At 33.0% G+C, this 23,298-nt stretch overlaps 1 protein-coding gene across 1 annotated transcript; it reads right to left on the bottom strand.

The window, feature by feature from the left end:
* Positions 1-21,162: 21,162 nt before the first annotated feature.
* On the bottom strand, positions 21,163-22,088 carry LOC133039463 (uncharacterized). The gene is made up of 3 exons (XM_061118380.1): positions 21,795-22,088; positions 21,624-21,716; positions 21,163-21,540 (listed from the first exon to the last, which is right to left on the bottom strand). Exons 1-3 carry the CDS (start codon positions 21,951-21,953, stop codon positions 21,415-21,417), a joined length of 378 nt encoding a protein of 125 aa, XP_060974363.1. The 5' UTR covers positions 21,954-22,088; the 3' UTR covers positions 21,163-21,414.
* Between the last annotated feature and the right edge of the window lie 1,210 nt (positions 22,089-23,298).

The following is a 23,298-nucleotide window of genomic DNA, read 5'->3' as shown; positions in this document are numbered from 1 at the left end:
GAAAAATATCGGGATGGTGTCATTACACCACGTGCGCGCATGAGAGGCTTCCCTCGGACAGCACGCGCTAGGACACGAATTTGTGTCTGAAACTGAGGATTCCGCGCGCGGAGTGGCTGAATGCAGCCTCCTGCGCCGGCATTTCTCGGTCAGGCCCTCCCTAGCCCGCGCGCGGACAGTATGCAGTGCATACTGTCCGTACAGCTCGCAATTTTTTCATTTTCTTCGTTTTTTCATGCTATTTCATGGAATTAACTTTCGATTTTTTGTGTACTTTTGTATTTTGATTTTTACTTTTTAATTTTCAAATCTAATATCAGAAATAAATTAATTTGAATTTTTTAAATTTAATTTTAGATATTAGTGTAATTTTAATTTGAAAAACAAGTAAAAATCTATCTTATTGCTTGATTTTATATCTTATTTTTAAATTTGATTATTTTATCTTACTTTTTTAAAATTTAAAGGTCAGATATTAAATATTTTTTAAATTATTTGACCTTATTTAAATTTAAAATAAGATTACTATAATCATGTAATTTTAAATAGAAGTAAGATATTTTGCTAACTTTTAATTTTTTTTTTGTTATTTTTATTTAAATTAAATTATAAAATCTGAAAAAATAAATATTTTTTTTATACTATATTTAATTTATAAAATAACTTTAAAAATTTAAAAGGTGGTTAGCAATTATTTTGAAATGATATTTATGTTAGTTGAAACCTAATTTTTCAAAAATTGTAGGTTTAATTTTAATTTTTTTTATTATTTTATTTTATTTAAAAGCCGATTTTTTTTAAATTATTTAAATATTTTCGAAAATTATTATTTAAAATTAAATAATTCCTACATCCAACTATCCAATTCATCTTGTTGCAGGAGTATGTGTTTTAGCTTGTTTGTAAGTTTTATAAAACCTATTATTGCTTGATTCAAATTGCCATGGTTAACTTGTTGACAGATCCAATGATCTGATTTTAACCCATGGTTCAATTGTCAATAGGTCAAGTAAATAATTTGTAACAGGTGAATTTTACAATCTTCTTTCATCTGTGTATGACCTAGCAACATGATAGTATCCATCCAAGTGTGTGCCTCTGTGAGCCTATATGTTTAATTTTTGTTATAGATGCATATAGGTTGTTGTTGCTAAATAAAATATCATAGTTTTTGATAGATTTTATTTAGGCCCATTTAGTTTTTGGGCCTATTCAATTAGTAACAGTTTTTCATTTTTAGGTTAAATTCATCTCTTTTGGGCCTTGTGTGAGAGTTGGGGGCCATAGAAGTGGGTACGACATACTGAACCCAGCTCCCCCTCACATTAACTACCCCGATTGTGAAGGCCCATTTGCCTGATTTGGATAACTGTACTATGTTAATTAAATTAGTTTAACCTAATAAAATTGATTAGCAACATGATTAATTTCATTTATTTTGGAATTAATTTAAGAAAAACATAGTTTAATGAATTATATTGTAAGCTAAACTATATATATTTTCTTGTATTTAATTAAATATATAATTATAACCAACTAGATTCTTTCTGAAACTTAGTTTAAATTTTTCATTAAATATTCCTATTTAAGTTGAAAATTAGTTATCTCTAACTAATCAACTTAAATCTGAATATCATTTGAATTTCAAATTTCAAAATTAAGTTGAGTAATTTTAGGAATAGGTTATTAAGATTCCTTAGATATTTTTTAAATTGATATTTTTTTTTTTAAATATTAACTTAAAATGGAATATTTTCAAATTAAGTAGTTACAACTTAATTTTATATTTAATTAAATCTAATTTGAAAGATACTTTTAAGTTGATTTTTTAGATTCTTCTAAATAACTTAAACAAGATATTTTCAAATTTGTTCCATTATATTCGAATTTGTTTTTCGAATTTAAATAATAATTGAAATTTAATTAAAGTTGATTTTTTTATTTAAACCAACTTTTCTTTGTAATTTTTCATTATTATAATACGGAATAAATGATTAAATAAAATACATATTTTAAAATAATGAGCTTTAATCAAGAGACATTCGATCTCAATTGTTGGTTTTACATAGCTTTTGTTTTAGTGAGTAATCCTCCCTAATGGAGGAGCGTTCATTAGCAAGTTAGCACCGTTTAATCTCGAAAGATAAGTAGCTTTGTAAGTGTTTTATATGGTATGGATCACCCTAATGGTGGCGACTGTATTGACTTACAAAATATGAAACAATGGTGGAAGCTCATAAGATAGAATTGCCTTGACTCTCGCCTAAACGGGACAACGCTGAATTCCAATCTTGATCGAATAAAAGGTTGCTAGAATGATTATCATTTTAGATGAATTGACAACTCTATTCAATGGATGATGCTTTGACTCTCGCCTAAACGGGACACTGTATCAGTTTGTTGAAAACCTTGGAAAATAAACTATGTTAGATTTAGTATTTTTATAACATATGTGATTATTTGTTATTTTTTGAATTATGTATGAATTTATTTGAACCAAGACATTACTTCTGTTTTATTGATGTATTGTAGTGCCAATATGAATAACCCTTACCCCGATCCACTCCTAGTTAATATCTTAGCAAAAGAACTCTATAATGTGAAAAGTGTTGGGTTTTGTGCCCTAAATAAAACTCATTTCATATAATCAGATTTACTTATTAATAAAGATCAGAAATAACATTTTATGTTGAATGGTTCACATGATTTATTTCATGATTATATGTGTATATAATGTATGAATTCTTTTTAAGTCCATACATATGAGTTGGTTAAAGATTATAGTGTTGTCAGCACAGTGGAATATAATCTTTATTATATGTTCAAAAGTTTATTCCCTGATTTGTCAGAACACTGGATTTAGACTGACATGGTATAATCAGCGATAGGTATTCTTACACCTTGGAAAAGTGTTATGTCCTTTCCAGGACATTGGCAAAGTTTACCAGTATCGGATGTATGGAGTATACATCGGAAGGGACCGATATTGAACTTTGATTAGATATGTTAAAATTTACCGTAATATCTATTCAATTCAATATCACCTGTTGATCCTAGATCACATGATCGAAATCCTGATATGGTTAGGCTCAATCTCATGAGTGTTATTCGTGTTCTTTGATTTGTAAGTTAAGCCTACTTTTGGGTTAGGGTGATACTTACATTTTGGGAACACGGTAGTGCAATTGAGTGGGAGCGCTAACATAAATATGGAATCTATAGCTTTTATTTGGCAAACAGAAGTAAAGGATGATTTCCTTCGAGCTTAACCAAACGAAGATAAATGGTGGAGATCTCATTTCACTTAGGTGAAATATCATTTATACAGGGTTAAGTGTTTTAAGGATAAAATACATTGTAGGGTGTGACGGTAATTTAATCCCTGTACAGTGTAAATTATCTATATAGAGGATCATTGATCACATTAGGGTTATAACAATGGATAACTAATGACGTGTCTATATCGTGGAACATATAGAGCGTTTCTATATGACTGAGAGTGCAATTCCAAGTTCTAAGTGTGGATTCAATGAGGAATTAATAAGTTAGGGAATTTACTTGGTAAATTCGGTTCGACTTATTGGAAGCTCGGTTATATAGACCCATGGTCCCCATACTAGTTGAGACCATACTGCCTGTAAGACTCAGTTAATTGATTTTAATTAATCAATTAAAATTCTAAAAGTTAGACTAAGTATACTTTATGAATTTTCACTAAGCAAGGGGGAAATTGTAAAGAAAAGAGATTTTAGGTTTATTTATTGATTAAGAGACTTTATATGTCTAAATTAATAAATATATTAAATGGCAATATTATTTCATAATTATTTCCAAGTTATTAAATAATTAGAATTGGCATTTAAAAGGTTAAATTGGAAAATTGGCATTTTTGAGAAAATGAGAATGGAAAATAACAAAATGGGAAAGTTGCAAAGTGAGGCCCAATACCCTTTGTATGACCGGCCCTATGCATAGGAAATTCCATTTGTAGCTTCCATTATTTTAATGCCATACAATTCTAACCTAAACCTAGAGGGTTTTCTATAAATAGAAAGTGTTGGCTTGAGGAAACTAAGACACACATCTTTGATCACTTTGTTTCTCTCAGAAAAAGCCTCACACGCCTCTCTCTCTTTTCTTCTCTCTAAATTTCGAAACTTCTTGTGAATGAGTAGTGCCCACACACATCAAGTGGTATCTCAATCATAGTATGGAAGACTATGGAATTTCTGCATCAAAGAAGGAGAAAAGAAGATCCAGGTTCAGATCTTGGTGATGCTCTGTTACAGAAAGGAATCAAGGGCTAGAGATCTGAACGGAAGGAGTCATATTATTCTGCTGCACCCATTGTAAGGTTTTCTAACTTTATATGTGTTTATTTTCATTGTTTTAGAATTCATATTAGGTTGTTAATCCAACATACTTGTTAGTAAATCTAGATCCTGGTAAAATAATTTCCAACAACTTGCACCAGAGCCATGGTAATGATTTACTTTCATGTAATATGAATTAAAACGATGATTGCATGTTTCTGTGTTGATTTGGATGGTTTCATGTTGGTTTATGTGTTGTTTGATGAATGTTGATGTTGTACAGTTTCGTTTTCCATGAATTTTTTTTTTCAATTTTTGAAATAATTTTATTTGGATTCCTTGTGAAAAGTTAAGCAATTTTGTTTTTTACGGAACTCGATTCCGATAAAAATTGAGAAAGTTATGAATTTTGGAAAATCGGGATTTCGGGTATGCATTGGTGCTCAATCGTTGTGCACCAAGCACTCAGGATGCGCGCGCGTGAGCCTGGCCCAGCACCCTGCTGATCCGCCCATGTCGATGCTGCATTCGCCGAGTTTTGCCGCACATCCCACCCTGCATCGTCCCTGTCCGCGCGCGTAAGGCTCTGCATGCAGCCTATTTTGGGCTGCTCGTGCAGCCTTGCTGCCAGCATTCCTAAAATTGCGATTTTTTGGGATTTTTTCCCAAAAATCCATTTTTTCCATGGGATTGTTTACCAAAATTCATTTTTCCATTTTTAAATATTTCTAAATTGAAATGTTTCTAATTTTAAATATTTTCAATTTGGAATTTTTCCAATTTTTAAATATTTCTATTTTGGAATGTTTCCAATTTTAAATATTTCTTATTATGGTCAGATTTAAAAATTTGTTAAGTTCTTTAATATTTATTTATTATTTAATTATAAGATTAGATATTTTAATATTTAAGATATTTTAAATTAAAAGATAACTTTGTCTTTTTATTTAAAATATTATATAAAAATTATCTTATATGACAAATTAAATAATTAATAAATTTGAAATTAAGATAGATATTTTTATAGATATACTTGCCATAATGTTTTTCAAATTCAAAAATTTGTTATTTTGTTAAATATTTAATTATTTATAAATTATAAGTTTAAAAATGATATTTTTCTATATATATATAATTTTTTTCCTTATTAGAAATTTATAAATCATATCTTAAATATTTAAATAACATTGATATTTTGTAGAGATTTGAATATTGCTTAATTTGAGATATTTTGACATATAATTATGGTAATTATTATTCATTTATTATTTTATTCCTAAAATAATAATTATCTAACCAAATCTATTTTAAAATTGGTTTATTTTATTAAATTATAAGATCTGAAAGTGATATTGGAGATTCTTTCCTTTCAAATCATTGATCTTATTAGATATTTAATTTAATTTGATTCAAGTAAACCTAGATATTTTAAAATTAGTTTTCTGTATTTGGTTAGTTTAAGAATAATAATTTAATTATATTAATATCTTATTTTCACATCTGTTAAATGGACAATGTTTGTTTATTTATATTGTTATTCAAAACTTTTAACAAACCTATTATTTATCTGATCTAAATTGCTATGATTAACTTGTTGACAGATCATGATCCAATGATCTGATTTTAATCATAGTCCAATTGACGATAGATCTTATAAATAATTTGTAACAGGTAAATTTTGTACTTCTTTCATCTGTGTAAACCTAATAACATGATAGGGCCCATCCAAATCATTTGACCTGTGTGAGCCTATATGTTTGCTTTTGGGCTTAGATGCATATAGGAAGCCCATTTAAGTTTTTACTAAGTAAATGGACTAGGTTGCTAAAATAAATTTTGACATAAGTAAATTTATTTAGGCTCAATTAGATTTGGGCTTATTCAATGAATAACAATTGTTTATTTTAAGGATAAATTCCTCTCTTTTGGGCCTTGTGTGAGAGTTGGGGGCCATAGAAGTGGGTACGACATACTGAACCCAGCTCCCCCTCACATGAACTACCCCAATTGTGAAGGCCCATTTGCCTTATTTAAATAATTGTATTAGGTTAATTATATTAGTCTAACCTAATTAAAATTGAATTAGCAACATAATTAACTTTTAAAATATATGAAATTTATTTTTCATGTAATATTTTAAAGTTAATTTTAGAAAAACACTTAGTCAATGATATATTCTAGATAGTTATTTCTAGTACTAATTATTATTTCTAATATTAAATAGGAAAATATCATTGATTGTGAAATTAATTGTCTCATAATTAATTTTGGTACAATCTAAGTTTAGTATATTTTCCTAGTATTAAACTAGAATTAATAATTAAGTTTTCTCTTTACTTAATTATTTGTTTCTTGAATTTAATACATTTAATTAAATTGAAAATTTCAATATCTAAGTTGATTTTCATCATGATACTTTAATATTGTTATTTTCATGTTATTTAATTAAAGTTGAAAATTATTTTAAGTTTGGAATATTATTTCAGAATAACTTAAGTTTGAATAATTTTCAAAATATATTTTATTTTATTTTATTTTATTAATCATTTCCCAAAATTTCGAAATTGCATTTCTTTAATGCAGAAATTTCGAATTTTATTTCAAAAATAGATTAAAGTTGAAAATTATTTATTTAATTTTGGACCAACTTAAATCATTGATTTTTTCATTTAATGATTAATTAAAATAAATGAACTAAAATATATTATAATTAGAAATTGGATTAATTAGTCTATGAAAGTCTAGATAGATATTATCTATTTTGCTTGAAGTATTTTTCTAGTGATATTTAATTAAATAGAAAATTAATATTTAAGTTGATTTTTTAATCATGATACTTAAATATTTGAAATTTTTCTTAGATATTTAATTAAATAGGAAAATTATATTTTTTGTTGAAAATTAATTTTATTAATTTTGGGCCAACATAAAATTAGAGTAATTTTCCAGGATTTATTTTTATTTTTATTTTAAAAGCATTTTCGAAAATGCAATATATATTTATAGAAAATTAAATTTGAGTTATAAATTAATTCAAATTAATTTTGAAACAACTTAAATTGAATAATTTTCTAAATATTTATGGAAATTATTACTAAGATGGAAATAATTCACGTTATTTATCCATCTAAGTATAATTTATAAATATTAAATTAAAATTTATATTTGGAATTTTTCATTCTAAATTGGAAATTTTAATTAAATAAATATATATTTAAAATAAATGGATTAAAATAAATATTACAAGAAAATACAACCATTCATTAAATAATGAGCTTTATTATTATTAGGATATTCGATCTCCATTGTTGGTTTTACATAGCTATTGTTTTAGTGAGTAATCCTCCCTAATGGAGGAACGTTCATTAGCAAGTTAGCACCGTTTAATCTCAAAAGATAAGTAATCTTGTAAGTTTTTTTTATATAGTTTATGATCACCCTAATGGTGGCGACTGTATAAGACTTGCAAGAATATGAAACAATGGTGGAAGCTCATAAGATAGAATAGCCTTGACTCTCGCCTAAACGGGACAACGCGGATTTCAATCTTGATCGAATAAAAGGTTGCTAGAATGTTTGACATTTTAGATGAGCTGACAACTCTGTTCAATGAATGGTAGCTTTGACTCTCGCCTAAACGGGACACTGATATTAGTTTGTTGAAAACCTTGGAAATTATTTAGGATTGTATGTTTTAGTATTTTCACTTGTCATTCCTACTTGCTATGTGCTTGATAATTTCTGAATTGTGTATGAATTTGTATTGAACCATGTTATTTTCTGTTATTAAATTGTAGTTTAATTTCGAATCTTCATTGTTGGTCTAACTTGATTTGTTTTTCTAATGAGATAAATCCCTAATGGATTTTCACCATTAGACTAACATAATAGTGTTAGATTTTGAAAGATAAATATTGTATATGCAACATCTAGCTGTTCATCAATTGATGACACCTTAGACTAGTGTTTTACAATATGAAACAAGAAGATTGTATAAATAAGATTACTTTGACTCTCGCTAATCGGAGCATCGTTGGATTCTTATTTAAAACGAAATTATCCTAATTCCTCTTAGCTTATTCATTTCGAATTAGCTTAATGACATATCATTGGATGAATGGTCTATAAATCATATAAAGTCTTATTTTCTCTTAAGAAATTAGATGACGCATATGATTATATTCCCGAAATTCTATCCCTAAATGATATAAATCCTCAATCTTAGATATCTCCTACTTGTATAGGCAAATCATAGAGTTAGATTAGTAGTGGTGGTCCAAGAAAGAATTACTAATTATACAGTTACACTTTCACAAGTGTTTCATAACCATTTTCTATCAATGGATTCAAACTGTATGAGTTTAGTATTCGTGACCGTAATCCACTTGCACTATTCTAAGAACTCTTTGATGTAACTAAACTTAAGTCATCAAAAGATACAACCACATATTTTATAAATCTAAGGCATTTGTATCTTGTTCATAGTGGTTTTGACAAGATCATTCTCTGCAAAGAGTTAATATGCCAATATCCACTGAAAGTAATTTCATCTCATTCGCAGATGGATGTACATTCAGGGGTGGATATGAGTTTTCGTTGTATTCTTAAAACGATCACTCTAGATTTTACCTTATGCAAAAGAAATTTGAAATGTTTGAAAAATTTCATGAATTTCTAGCAATGGTGAAGGTAAGTGGTTAAAGATCTTGCGAACTGATAGGGGTGGAGAAAAAGTTAGTAGATATGCAGTTCAAAGATCATTAATTTGATTTTGAATTATATCCAAACTTACCTCCTCAGAATTTTGAGTTGCATATTGATGATTAGTTACTAGTCGTTGCCTAAATCCTTCTATGGTAATATAATTTCAAAATGATGCAATGGTTGTATACTTTATGTAAACCATTACTAGATTCATGGATGACCTAATCCGAAATCTCTAGAAAAGCTAGAACTGCTAACCCTGGTTTGCATGTTTGTTAGCTATTCTAAGTGATTAGGGGTGGAGCATCCCGTAGTCATTAGATAAGAAAGTATTTGTTTAAACAAATACTACTTTTCTAAGAAAATGACTAAGTCTGAAAATAAAGTAGCAAATAAAGGAGATTTTTTTTTTCTTGATTCCAAAAGTGTTCTATCATCTTATTTTACAAGATGATCCCACTGCCTCTGTTGTCTTAACACAACTGAAGAGGTCTATACCATTTAGTTTTCTTAGACATAATTCACGGTACCTTGTTGTAGTGGGAGAGTTTCTAGGAACTCACCTTGTTATAACTTGGAAGACAGTAGTGATTAAAATCCATTGTGAGTTTAAACAAGTAATGGATTGTCAAGATAAGAAACTAAGAAGAAAGCCAATAGAACTATGGTTTGATCCATTCACATGGAGTAACCTAAAGTTTTCTATTACAAGGACATGAAAGGAAATTTTCGTTAATGAGTCTATTCAATGGACTTAACAAAACTTCCTATTCCTAGTATTATAGGTTTGAGTTTATCTAAACCTATGGCTTGTGGTATACCTGGTAATTACTTACTCTAATGCAAGCATGAGATGCTGGAGCATTTTCTTTCCAATGGCAATCTATAGAAGCTTCAAAACTTCTAAGCATAGATTTTATTTATCTAAGGAAAAGTCTCAACTATTCCAGAGAAGATAAAGCCATGAAAGAATTTCTTAAATCAAAAGTGAGAGGTCTCAGATATGCTTTAGTATGCCTTAGACCAGACACCTGCTGTTGAGTGGGAGTAATGAGTAAGTATCAGATTAATCCAGGAGAGGAACATTGGAAGACAATCAAGTAAATTTTAAGATTAAGAAGAGGAACTATATGTTAGTCAATAAGGGTGGTTTTTGAAACTCTTAGACTACACCACATCAGATTTCGAGACTTGCCTGTATGCTAGAAAGTCAGCTGATGAGATGGTGATTACTTTGGGGGGTGGAGTAGTGATTTTGGAGAAGTGTAAAATCTATCTGAAATCTCTTGGTCTACCAGAGAGAGACTGAATGTTAAAAGTTGCAGGAAAGATACTTATTCAGTCTAAGGAAAGTTCTATACATTTGTGGCACTGTTCCAACTTGCCTTAACTACTAGGGTTACTTCCTGAATAACCAAAGAGTAGTTGCCCAAAAGTATAGAATCCAGTATCCCAAGAAAGTAGACATATAGAGAGGAATTTCACAATATCAAGGATTTTGTGATTAAGGGAAAGTAATAGTGGAGAAGAGGTTGTGTTTAATTCAACCTGTCAGATCCTATTACGAGGAGTTTACTACTATTACACTTGATTGGTATATCAAGGTGTTAATGATTATTTGAAATGCACTTTTTGTTTTATATTAGTGCAAGTGGGAGTTTGTTGGGTTTTATGCCCTAAATAAAACTCATTTCATATAATCAGATTTACTTATTAATAAAGATCAGAAATAACATTTTATGTTGAATGGTTCACATGATTTATTTCATGATTATATGTGTATATAATGTATGAATTCTTTTTAAGTCCAGAACATATGAGTTGGTTAAAGATTACAGTGTTGTCAGCACAGTGGAATATAATCTTTATTATATGTTCAAAAGTTTATTCCCTGATTTGTGAGAACACTGGATTTAGACTGACATGGTATAATCAGCGATAGGTATTTTTACACCTTGGAAAAGTGTTATGTCCTTTCCAGGACATTGGCAAAGTTTACCAGTATCGGATGTATGGAGTATACATGGGAAGGGACCGATATTGAACTTTGATTAGATATGTTAAAATTTAACGTAATATCTATTCAATTCAATATCACCTGTTGATCCTAGATCACATGATCGAAATCCTGATATGGTTAGGCTCAATCTCAAGAGTGTTACTCGTGTTCTTTGATTTGTAAGTTAAGCCTACTTTTGGGTTAGGGTGATACTTACATTTTGGGAACACGGTAGTGCAATTGAGTGGGAGCGCTAACATAAATATGGAATCTATAGCTTCTATTTGGCAAATAGAACTAAAGGATGATTTCCTTCGAGCTTAACCAAACGAAGATAAATGGTGGAGATCTCATTTCACTTAGGTGAAATATCATTTATACAGGGTTAAGTGTTTTAAGGATAAAATACATTGTAGGGTGTGACGGTAATTTAATCCATGTACAGTGTAAATCATCTATATAGAGGATCATTGATCACATTAGGGTTATAACAATGGATAACTAATGATGTGTCTACATCGTGGAACATATAGAGCGTTTCTATATGACTGAGAGTGCAATTCCAAGTTCTAAGTGTGGATTCAATGAGGAATTAATAAGTTAGGGAATTTACTTGGTAAATTCGGTTCGACTTATTGGAAGCTCGGTTATATAGACCCATGGTCCCCATACTAGTTGAGACCATACTGCTTGTAAGACTCAGTTAATTGATTTTAATTAATCAATTAAAATTCTAAAAGTTAGACTATGTCTACTTTATGAATTTTCACTAAGCAAGGGGAAAATTGTAAAGAAAAGAGATTTTAGGTTTATTTATTGATTAAGAGACTTTATATGTCTAAATTAATAAATATATTAAATGGCAATATTATTTGATAACTATTTCCAAGTTATTAAATAATTATAATTGGCATTTAAAAGGTTAAATTGGAAAATTGGCATTTTTGAGAAAATGAGAATGGAAAATAACAAAATGGGAAAGTTGCAAAGTGAGGCCCAATACCCTTTGTATGACCGGCCCTATGCATAGGAAATTCTATTTGTAGTTTCCATTATTTTAATTGTTAGGTTTTATGCCCTAAATAAAACTCTTTACAATCTGATTAGTTATCAATATAAGAAATTTGAAGTGATTGATGTTTGCATGAATTCTACATGCTAATGGTTTAATATGTTTAATATGTTTATTACATTCATACACATAAAATCAGTTAAATCCAGATCATATGTTTATTCACAATTACAGTATCGTCAACACAGTGGAATGTGATTGTGATCATATGAATCAAAAGTTTTGGTCCCTGTTTCATCAGTGTTATTGGATTTACACTAATGTGATAATCAGCGATGATGTGTACTTACACTTGGAGTAAGTGTTATGTTCTTTCCAGGAGATTAGTAAAGTATACTAGTTTCGAATGTATGGAGTATACATTGGACTGGACCGATATTGCAACTAAGTTAAGATATTACAAACTTACCGTTATACATATCTTTCCAAGTCAATATCAGTAGTTGATCTTAAGATTAAAAGAATCTAAATCCTGATATGCTTGGGCTCAACTCAGGAGTGCTATTCATGTTCTTAGATTTATTAGTTAAGCCTACTTTCGGGTCAGGGTGATACGTATATTTCGAGAACATGATAGTATGATTGAGTGGGAGTGCTGAACATAAATATGGAATCTATAGCTTCTACTGGTGTATAGAAGTCAAGTGATGATTCCCTTCGAGCTTAGCAAATAGAAGTAAATGGATGAGCTCTTGTTTAACTGACTAATTATTAGATCACTAAACACCATTTACAGGTAGCTAACTGTTTTAAGGGACAAAATACATTGAGGGGTGAGAACGGTAAAGAAATCCCATCTCGATGTAAATCATCTATATAGAGGATCTTTAAATCACAATAAGATTATAACAATGGTTAAATGAGATAGTATATTGGTATCGTGAAACATACAATATGCTCTATATAAGTCTGAGAGTGCAATTCTAAGTTCTAAGAGTGGATTCAACGAAGAATTAATAAGTAGGAATTTACTTGGTAAATTTGGTTCACTTATTGGAAGCTCAGCATATAGATCCATGGTCCCCATTCTAGTTGAGAACATTCTGCTTGTAAGACTCATTAATTGATTCGTGATTGGTCAATTATAATTCTAAAGTTAGACTATGTCTAATTTTATGAATTTTCACTAAGCAGGGGTGAAATTGTAAGGAAAAGAGTTTTCTAGGTTTATTCATTTATTAATGGACTTTATATGTCTAATTAATAATTAAATTAAATGACAATATTATTTAATAATCTATTTTAGTTATTAAATAATTAGTTTTGGCATTTAAAAGGTTAGAATTGGAAAATTGGCATTTTTGAGAAAATAGAGATAAAATTTGATAAAATTGCAAAATTAAGTGAGGCCCAATAACACCATATGGCCGACCACTTAATATGATTTTTCAAATTATTATTTTCATTATTTTAATGCCAAATAATTCTAAACCTAGACCTAGTAGTTGCCTATAAATAGAAAGTGATGGCTCATTCACAACACATGCTTTCATAAGCCTTTCTGACAGAAATTTCTCTCTTCAGAAAAACTGAGCCTTCCTCACTCTCTACCTTGGCCGAAATCTCTCTCTCTCTCTTTTCCCTTCATCTTTTTCGTGTCCCTAGTGAAAGAGTAAGTGCCCACACACAGCAAGCAGTAACTCAATCATAGATTGGAAGACTGTGAAGGATCAAAGCTTGAAGAAGAAGGAGATTCGGGCTCAGATCTTGATTATACTCTGCTACAGAAAGGAATCAAGGGTTAGAGATCTGAGTGGAAGGAGACATTTATTCCGCTGCATCAATGTAAGGTTTTCTTAACTTTATATGTGTTTATTTTATCGTTTTAGAAAGTTCATATTTAGGATGTTAATAAACATACTTGTGAGTAGATCTAAGATCCTGGTAAAATAATTCCCAACTTTAATGCCATACAATTCTAACCTAAACCTAGAGGGTTTTCTATAAATAGAAAGTGTTGGCTTGAGGAAACTAAGACACACATCTTTGATCACTTTGTTTCTCTCAGAAAAAGCCTCACACGCCTCTCTCTCTTTTCTTCTCTCTAAATTTCGAAAGTTCTTGTGAATGAGGAGTGCCCACACACATCAAGTGGTATCTCAATCATAGTATGGAAGACTATGGAATTTCTGCATCAAAGAAGGAGAAAAGAAGATCCAGGTTCAGATCTTGGTGATGCTCTGCTACAGAAAGGAATCAAGGGCTAGAGATCTGAACAGAAGGAGTCATATTATTCCGCTGCACCCACTGTAAGGTTTTCTAACTTTATATGTGTTTATTTTCATTGTTTTAGAATTCATATTAGGTTGTTAATCCAACATACTTGCTAGTAAATCTAGATCCTGGTAAAATAATTTCCAACAAAAAGGCATCCTGGTACTTGCATAAACTCGCACCTGTTGATGATGAATTTGAAGTTCCAAAAGGCAAATCTACTAGGAATTGATTTATCAAGAGAACCATGGGTACAATTCATTCTTAATAGTCTTCCTCCGGAGTATAATGAATTTGTTGTTTCTTACATGATCAACAATTTCAACTCCTCCGACATGGACAAGCTCGAAGCAGAATTACGAGCCCATGAACGGAATCTGATTGCAATGGGACCTCTTGGGTTTGCAAATCTTAATCAGAGGAAAAGAATTAAGCATGAAAGCTCTAGCAAAGCTGCTTCTTCAAGTACAATTATCAGACATAATCTTCTATGTTCGAATTGTAATGAAAAGGGACATCAAGAGGAACGATGTCCCTGGCTTCTAAACAATTCAAACGAAGGTAATGCTTTTGTCTTTGAATCATGTGTTTTAGAGAACGAAAAATCCACTTCGATTGTTGATTCTGGGTCTACTAACCATGTATGTTCTTCATTGCAACTGCTTAAAACTTGGGAAAATCTGCTTCCAGAAGAGTTAAAGCTTAAAGTTGGGAATGGCGAGTTAGTGTCGGTCAAAGCTAGAGGAAAAGGCCGCATCAAGTTTCAACAAAGATTTTTAATTTTAGAAAATGTTTTATTTATTCCAAACTTTAGTAGAAACTTGATTAGTGTCTCATGTTTGCAAACACAATCTTATATATTGAATTTTTCGAGTTCTTATTGTTCAATTTCTCGTAATGGATTTGAAATATGTGTTGCTTCAATGGAACAAGGGCTTTATGTTTTAAGACCAAATACACAAATCTCTCTAAGTAGTGAACTTTTCAATGTAGCTAAACCTAGAAACCTCAAAAGAAAAGAGATTGATAATGATGATCAAACTTATCTATGGCATTTACGTTTAGGTCATATAGGCTTTGATAGACTCAAAAGGCTAACCAAAGACGGTCCATTGAAAAATATCGTCTTAGGTGAATTGCCAGTATGTGAGTCCTGCCTAGAAGGAAAAATGACCAAACGTTCTTTCTCTGCAAAGGGAGAGCGTGCCAAAAAACCCCTTGGGTTAGTGCATTCAGATGTTTGCGGACCTCTGAATGTCAAAGCCCGAGGTGGTTATGAGTATTTTGTCACTTTTATTGACGATTACTCTAGATAGACTTTTCTTTACCTACTGCAAAAGAACTATGAAACATTTGAAAAGTTTCAAGAATTTCATGCTTTGGCTCAAAACCAATTAGGTAAAACATTAAAGATCTTGCGAACTGATACTGGTGGAGAATATATGGATATGCAGTTCAAAGATCATTTAATTGAACTTGGAATTGAATCCCAATACACTGCCCCAGGCACTCCACAACAAAATGGAGTTGTAGAAAGAAGAAATCGCACTCTTTTGGAAATGGCAAATGACATTTTAAATGTTGTTCCATCTAACGCAGTCCCTAAGACACCCGTCGAACTATGGAATGGTCGTACACCTAGTTTACGCCACTACAGAATTTGGGGGTGCCCTGCTCATGTCTTAAGAAAGAAAGAAGGCAAACTTGAATCACGAACTGAAGTTTGCATATTTGTCGGGAATTCTAAAGAGACTAGGGGTGGACTGTTTTATAGTCACAAGGATAACAAAGTGTTTGTTTCTACAAATGCTACTTTTCTTGAAGAAAACTATATTAAAGACAACAAATCGAAAAGTAAAGTTGTTTTAGAGGAAATGCTTTCAGATATAACTCCTTCCAATGTTCCGTCCTCTTCCACTCAAGAAGAGGATAATCCTACTCCCTCAGTCGAACCAACTGAGAAAACTACTACCAAAGTTCTTGTTCAAAAATCACCGCTCCTCGTCGTAGTGGGAGGGTTTCAACAAAACCAGCTTGTTATGGCTTGGATGGTGAAATCAATATGGTCGTTGGTGACGGTATTGATGACAACCCATTAACCTATAAACAGGCAATGGCTAGTCCGTAACGGAAACGATGGTCAGCCGACATGGATTCAGAAATGGATTCCATGAAAAAGAACAAAGTCTGGGAATATGTAGATGCACCTGATGACTATCATCCAATCAGATATAAGTTGGTTTACAAGAAGAAAAGAGGCGCTGGAGGCGAAGTCGAAACTTTTAAAACTAGACTTGTAGCCAAGGGTTATACCCAAAGAAAAGGTGTGGACTATGACGAAAATTTTAGTCCTGTTGCCATGCTCAAATCCATCTGAATTCTTCTCTCCATAGCTGCCGCTTTCGATTATGAAATCAGGCAAATGGATGTCAAGACTGCCTTCCTTAATGGGGTACTTGAAGAAACCATCTATATGGAGCAACCAGAAGGCTATGTTCTTCCAGGGCAGGAAAAGAAAGTTTGCAAATTAAATAAGTCTATCTATGGACTTAAGCAAGCTTATCGCTCATGGAACAAAAGGTTTGATGAAATCATCAAGACCTACGGCTTTCTTCAAAATGAAGATGAACCTTGTGTTTACCAACTCAAGGAAGACCAAGTAGTAGTATTCCTGGTCCTTTATGTTGACGACATTTTGATTATTGGAAACAATATCAAGAAAATGACTAACATCAAGGAATGGCTTAACACTCAATTCGATATGAAAGATTTGGGTGAGGCAGCCTATGTTCTTGGTATTCAGATTATCAGAAGCTGGAAGAACAGATCTCTTGCTCTCTCTCAAACAACCTATATTGATAAAGTTTTAGAGAGATTCTCCATGAACAACACCAATGGGGAGAATATGCCTTCTAGATATGGTATTCGTCTATCTAAGGAACAGTCTCCTACTGATCCTCAAGAGATAGAGGACATGGCGAAAATTCCTTATGCTTCTGCAGTTGGAAGTCTAATGTATGCAATGTTATGCAACAGAATTTTCATAATCGAATACCATATCTAGAAGGCATATTCACCCCATTGGTGTTGTTCATGGAGAATCTCTCTAAAACTTTGTCAATATAGGTTGTTTGAGAGAGAGCAAGACATCTGTTCTTCCGGTTTCTGATAATCTGAATACCAAGAACATAGGCTGCTTCACCCAAATCTTTCATATCGAATTGAGTGTTGAGCCATTCCTTGATGTGAGTCATTTTCTTGATATTGTTTACAACATTTAAAATGTCATTTGCCATCTGTATAGCATATCCCTAGAAGGACGTAGATAGAGTTGAATAACTCAGCATAGACCTAACCATTTCAAAAGGAGTGCGATTTCTTCTTTCTGCAACTCCATTTTGCTGTGGAGTGCCTGGGGCAGTGTATTGGGATTCAATTCCAAGTTCAATTAAATGATCTTTGAACTGCATATCCATATATTCTCCACCCCTATCAGTTCGCAAGATCTTTAATGTTTTACCTAATTGGTTTTGAGCCAAAGCATGAAATTCTTGAAACTTTTCAAATGTTTCTGATTTCTTTTGCATTAGGTAAAGAAAACTATATCTAGAGTAATCATCAATGAAAGTGACAAAATACTCATAACCACCTCGGGCTTTGACATTCAGAGGTCCGCAAACATCTGAATGCACTAACCCTAGGGGTTGTTTGGCACGCTCTCCCTTTGCAGAGAAAGAACGTTTGGTCATTTTTCCTTCTAGACAGAACTCGCATACTGGCAATTCACCTAAGACGACATTTTTCAATGGACCATCTTTGGTTAGCCTTTTGAGTCTATCACACTACTAAAAAAACACCCTTTAGAGGCGGTTTTTAAGCCCTTTAGGCGTCGGTTTTCGCGAAATTCGCTACCGACGCTGATCAGGGCGACGCTAAAGGGTTTATATGAATCGACGCCATATATACCCCTATGGCATCGGTTATTAGCTGGGAACCGACGCCATAGGGGTACATATGGCGTCGGTTCCTAGCCAATAACCGACGCCATATATGGCGTAGGAACCGACGCCATATGTACGCGAATTTCAGTTTTCCTCATTTTTTTTTAAATTTAATTATATTATTTTAATTTTATATTTATTAATTTATATATTATTTTATTTAATTTAAATTACATATTTATTTAAATTTTAAATTACATATTTATTTAATTTAATTATATATTAATTACATTTTAAATTAAATAGTAATTAAATTTGGGTAAAAACATAATTTGATTTCATAAAAGTAATTAAATACTACACAAACATGTAAAATTAGTTAAAAATATTAATAAGTTAATAAATCTAATTACAAGTTAATCTATAAAAATTACATAATGAAGAAAAATTCTTCGACCTTTGAACCTCAATCGTCACCGTGAATCACTGCCATCAATTGTTCGATCCACTTTCGCTGTAGTGGTAACAATTCTGTTTTTGGGATTCATTGCACCGCGTACCCAGATCACGTTATCTGGAGAGGATTTGCAACAGGTTGCTACGTGTAACTACATCGGCAACCAGGGAATGCTGTTTGGAATGATGTATACTCTTCTTTAATCTAATTAACCTTATATCAAATTATAGTTAAATTATTATAAGGCACTAACACTTTTTTTGGCAGGCACATATGGGAGAGCATCAACGGTCTGAGAAAAATTTTCAAGTTTTACGACCCAGAGCTTCTCACAGTGCATGGGATCAACGATGAAGAACAGAGTCAGTGACTATAAAACAGTCCACCCCTAGTCTCTTTAGAATTCCCGACAAATATGCAAACTTCAGTTCGTGATTCAAGTTTGCCTTCTTTCTTTCTCAAGACATGAGCAGGGCACCCCCAAATTCTGTAGTGGCGTAAACTAGGTGTACGACCATTCCATAGTTCGACGGGTGTCTTAGGGACTGCGTTAGATGGAACAACATTTAAAATGTCATTTGCCATCTCTATAGCATATCCCCAGAAGAAATGTCAATCGTCACCATGATGATTACTCTAGATATAGTTTTCTTTACCTAATGCAAAAGAAATCAGAAACATTTGAAAAGTTTCAAGAATTTCATGCTTTGGCTCAAAACCAATTAGGTAAAACATTAAAGATCTTGCGAACTGATAGGGGTGGAGAATATATGGATATGCAGTTCGAAGATCATTTAATTGAACTTGGAATTGAATCCCAATACACTGCCCCAGGCACTCCACAACAAAATGGAGTTGTAGAAAGAAGAAATCGCACTCTTTTGGAAATGGTTAGGTCTATGCTGAGTTATTCAACTCTGTCTACGTCCTTCTGGGGATATGCTATAGAGATGGCAAATGACATTTTAAATGTTGTTCCATCTAACGCAGTCCCTAAGACACCCGTCGAACTATGGAATGGTCGTACACCTAGTTTACGCCACTACAGAATTTGGGGGTGCCCTGCTCGTGTCTTGAGAAAGAAAGAAGGCAAACTTGAATCACGAACTGAAGTTTGCATATTTGTCGGGAATTCTAAAGAGACTAGGGGTGGACTGTTTTATAGTCACTGACTCTGCTCTTCATCGTTGATCCCATGCATTGTGAGAAGCTCTGGGTCGTAAAACTTGAAAATTTTTCTCAGACCGTTGATGCTCTCCCATATGTGCCTGCCAAAAAAAGTGTTAGTGCCTTATAATAATTTAACTATAATTTGATATAAGGTTAATTAGATTAAAGAAGAGTATACATCATTCCAAACAGCATTCCCTGGTTGCCGATGTAGTTACACGTAGCAACCTGCTGCAAATCCTCTCCAGGTAACGTGATCTGGGTACGCGGTGCAATGAATCCTCGGGGGACAGAAATTGTGATTATATCACGTTTATCTTTGAGCCTTAGGGATTCATGAATCATCCATTTTAGCGAATTAGGGATCAACGCCATCTTCTCTTCCGTGAACAACTCATCTTCCCGTGCACCACGGCCTTGTGGAGAAAGCATCGGAGCTTTCCCCTTTGACGCATCACGTCTTGAGGGCGGTTGAGCGAGTGGACCCTAAACAAAACAGAACATAATATATATATCAAATTTTATCTAAATTCTACCGAAATTTTGGCAGCATAACGGTTGTAATTGAATGACCCCAAAAATTTTGAACATGGCTGTATAACGACAAATAACACATATATAACAGTAGTTTGTTCATCCATCCCACCGCAGCACATATATTCGCAGAACCTACTTCACTACGGATGAATATTGAAGATATTCAAACTCCACTAATCATTAATAATTAATTTCAGTTGAGAAGTTACCTCGGTTGTTAAAATTAAGTGTTTAGGCCAAGGAAGGAACATCTGGTACACGTCCCTAACATATTTGCACTCTTCAATTGGGACTGGGATTTCAGCGTCCTCTTGCAGGATTTCCGTAACCATGATCCGAGCATGTGAATCATCGTAATCCTGGCAGTGAACTTTGATCGTACCCACATGCTCGTACAAATACCCTCGGGCCACAATATTGTCGATGTTGTCAGAGCAGAGATGTACTGTCTGATTAAGGGCCGCATGGTCATCAAAATTGTATAGGATACCTTGGTCGTTGAGGGAAATGAACTCCTCAGCATAAATTTGTGGTTGTACCTCATCCTGAGGAGCGTATGGTTGTGGAACATACGCCTCACCAGCCACCTCTCCTTCTTCCTCTTGTTCGGCAGCGTTCCTCTGCTGCTTAAGGGATTGGACTTCGGCTTTTAATTTTTCAATCTCCTTCGCTTGCCGAGCCACAACATCGTACACTTCCCTTTTCTTCCCCGCCGAACGGTTGAGATGCCCCGGTCGGGAACCTACAAATCATAAAATGCAAATTAGCAACGATTTCATTTGTGTAACTAAATAAATAACATTTGAAGTAATAGCATACCCAGCAGCCCTGACACGTCCAGGATGCTCTGGTGTCCCGAGCGCCTGCGTGAGGATATCGTTTTGGCCCTAGACCTGAATTTGTCCCTAACTAAGCTTCTCCTCTAATTCAGCCTAATGCACGCATATATTCAAGCAATTAGTATATGAATTATATACACTAACTCATGAGTAGAACTCAATTAAGGATTAATATATACTTACTATCTTCTCGGCAATTTCCTTGTCGTAATCAGTGACAAGTTTTCTACTCTTGGTGCGAGATTTAATCCAAACACGGTGGCGGGGAGGATCTGCAACTTCGAGGTCCTTTTTCTACATAACGTTATAACAATGAAATGAGTACCAATTAAATTGTATAGCACATTATAGCACATTAAATTTTAAGTATTACTTACCACAGCTTCCCGTACGTTCACCATTCCACTCCGACCACTTCGATGTCTGGATTGAATTTTTGAGGAACGTTCACGTTGCACCTTACTCAATTCCTACAATGCCAAAAAAATACATTAGATACATGTACTTGTATTTAAGAGTTTATCTTAGTGTTAATATAATTAGCGTACCAGAAATTCAGGAGTTAGTCGACTTTCAACAAATTTGCACCAATCAGCAGCGTCGATCTCCGGGTGCTTTTCAGGGACTTGTGCCAGTCGTCCCAGATCATTCTCTTTCAACGCGGGCATTATGATGTCTTTTGTCATCCTATTCTTGAAGTCTTTCATTAACTTCCCAGCTAGGATGAGACAATCATGTTTGAAGGTGTCCGGCACAATGAACCCCGTCTATTTTGAAGGAAAACAAACACGGTTAGAGTCAACATTTGGAGTAATAGAAAAACAAATCAAAATTCTAACAAATAATAGCTTACACGAATGTCTTTCCAAACTTTATTTTTCGCAGTACGGTTGACTTCTTTCCAGTTTTTATAAGCCAACCCTATTGTCTGCCGACATCTGACTCCCAGAGTGGATACGAGCTTCGCGTATCTTTTTCCACAGTATTGACCTTTATCATTAACTTCGAGGGCCACTCTTTTGCCCTGATCCATTAGTTTGGATATTTCATTCATTTGCGTCGGCCCTCGTGTAGGTATTGTGGTTGGACACTCATTTTCTCGCTCCCGAATCGGATCACGATTACGAGTTCGCCATGTCTACACCATTAACAAACAAACTTCAAAGTTAGCTACATATATAACAAGTAGTGTATATGAAATATTAAAAGCATAAACAAATTGTTAAGTATTCAGGACCATTCACAACCACAATATAAAGTAAGCTATATATCAAGTTACCAATTAGACACGTTTTCTTTTCTTTTTTTGTTTATGTTTGCCTGAATCACAATTGACCCATATTCCCTCATTGATATCGTTTCTAATGTATTCAGCGTCGTCTTCCTCAATGTTACGATCAATTCCCATGAGTTGCTCATGAATTGGTTGTCCAACAATGAAGTCATCGTAACATAAGTCGGCATTCTCCTCATCCTCTTCGCCTCTAAGAACCTCCTCTCTCGGTGTCGATAAAACAATAGACCATTTATCATTAGCGGATCGTAAATGTAAAAAACTTGAGCCGCTTGGCTAGCCATGATGAATGGATCATTCTTGCTTCCCCTCTTACTTAAATCAACCAAAGTAAAACCAAGCTCGTCAGTTTTTACTCCAACGTTGTTGTCAACCCAAGAACACTTAAAAAGTGGAATTCGGAATGCAAAATAATTGAGCTCCCATATTTCTTCAATGACCCCGTAATACGTCATAGTACCTAAAACGGGTTTCTATCTTTTGCACTTGCAAAGTGCATAGTTTCGCGACGATACGTATACCACTATTTTGAACCTCTCGAGCATCATCTCTTGACTTTGTATGAAAACGTTTACCCCTTACAATGTACGCTTCATGCTTTGCAACCGCAAAAGTTGGTCCAAGGGCAATACGACTCAACACATCAGATACTCCATGATTCGGTTCGTTCAACTTTGCTATAATGGTATTCCTTAACCACCCAATGAAAGTTTGACGATGTTGGTACGCAACCCATTTTTGTTTATTTTTTTGATTTC

Source organism: Cannabis sativa, chromosome 6 (assembly GCF_029168945.1).
Source record: "Cannabis sativa cultivar Pink pepper isolate KNU-18-1 chromosome 6, ASM2916894v1, whole genome shotgun sequence".
Lineage (NCBI taxonomy): Eukaryota > Viridiplantae > Streptophyta > Magnoliopsida > Rosales > Cannabaceae > Cannabis > Cannabis sativa.
Note: the sequence above shows the minus strand (reverse complement) of the source record. Positions and strands in the feature narration are given on the sequence as shown.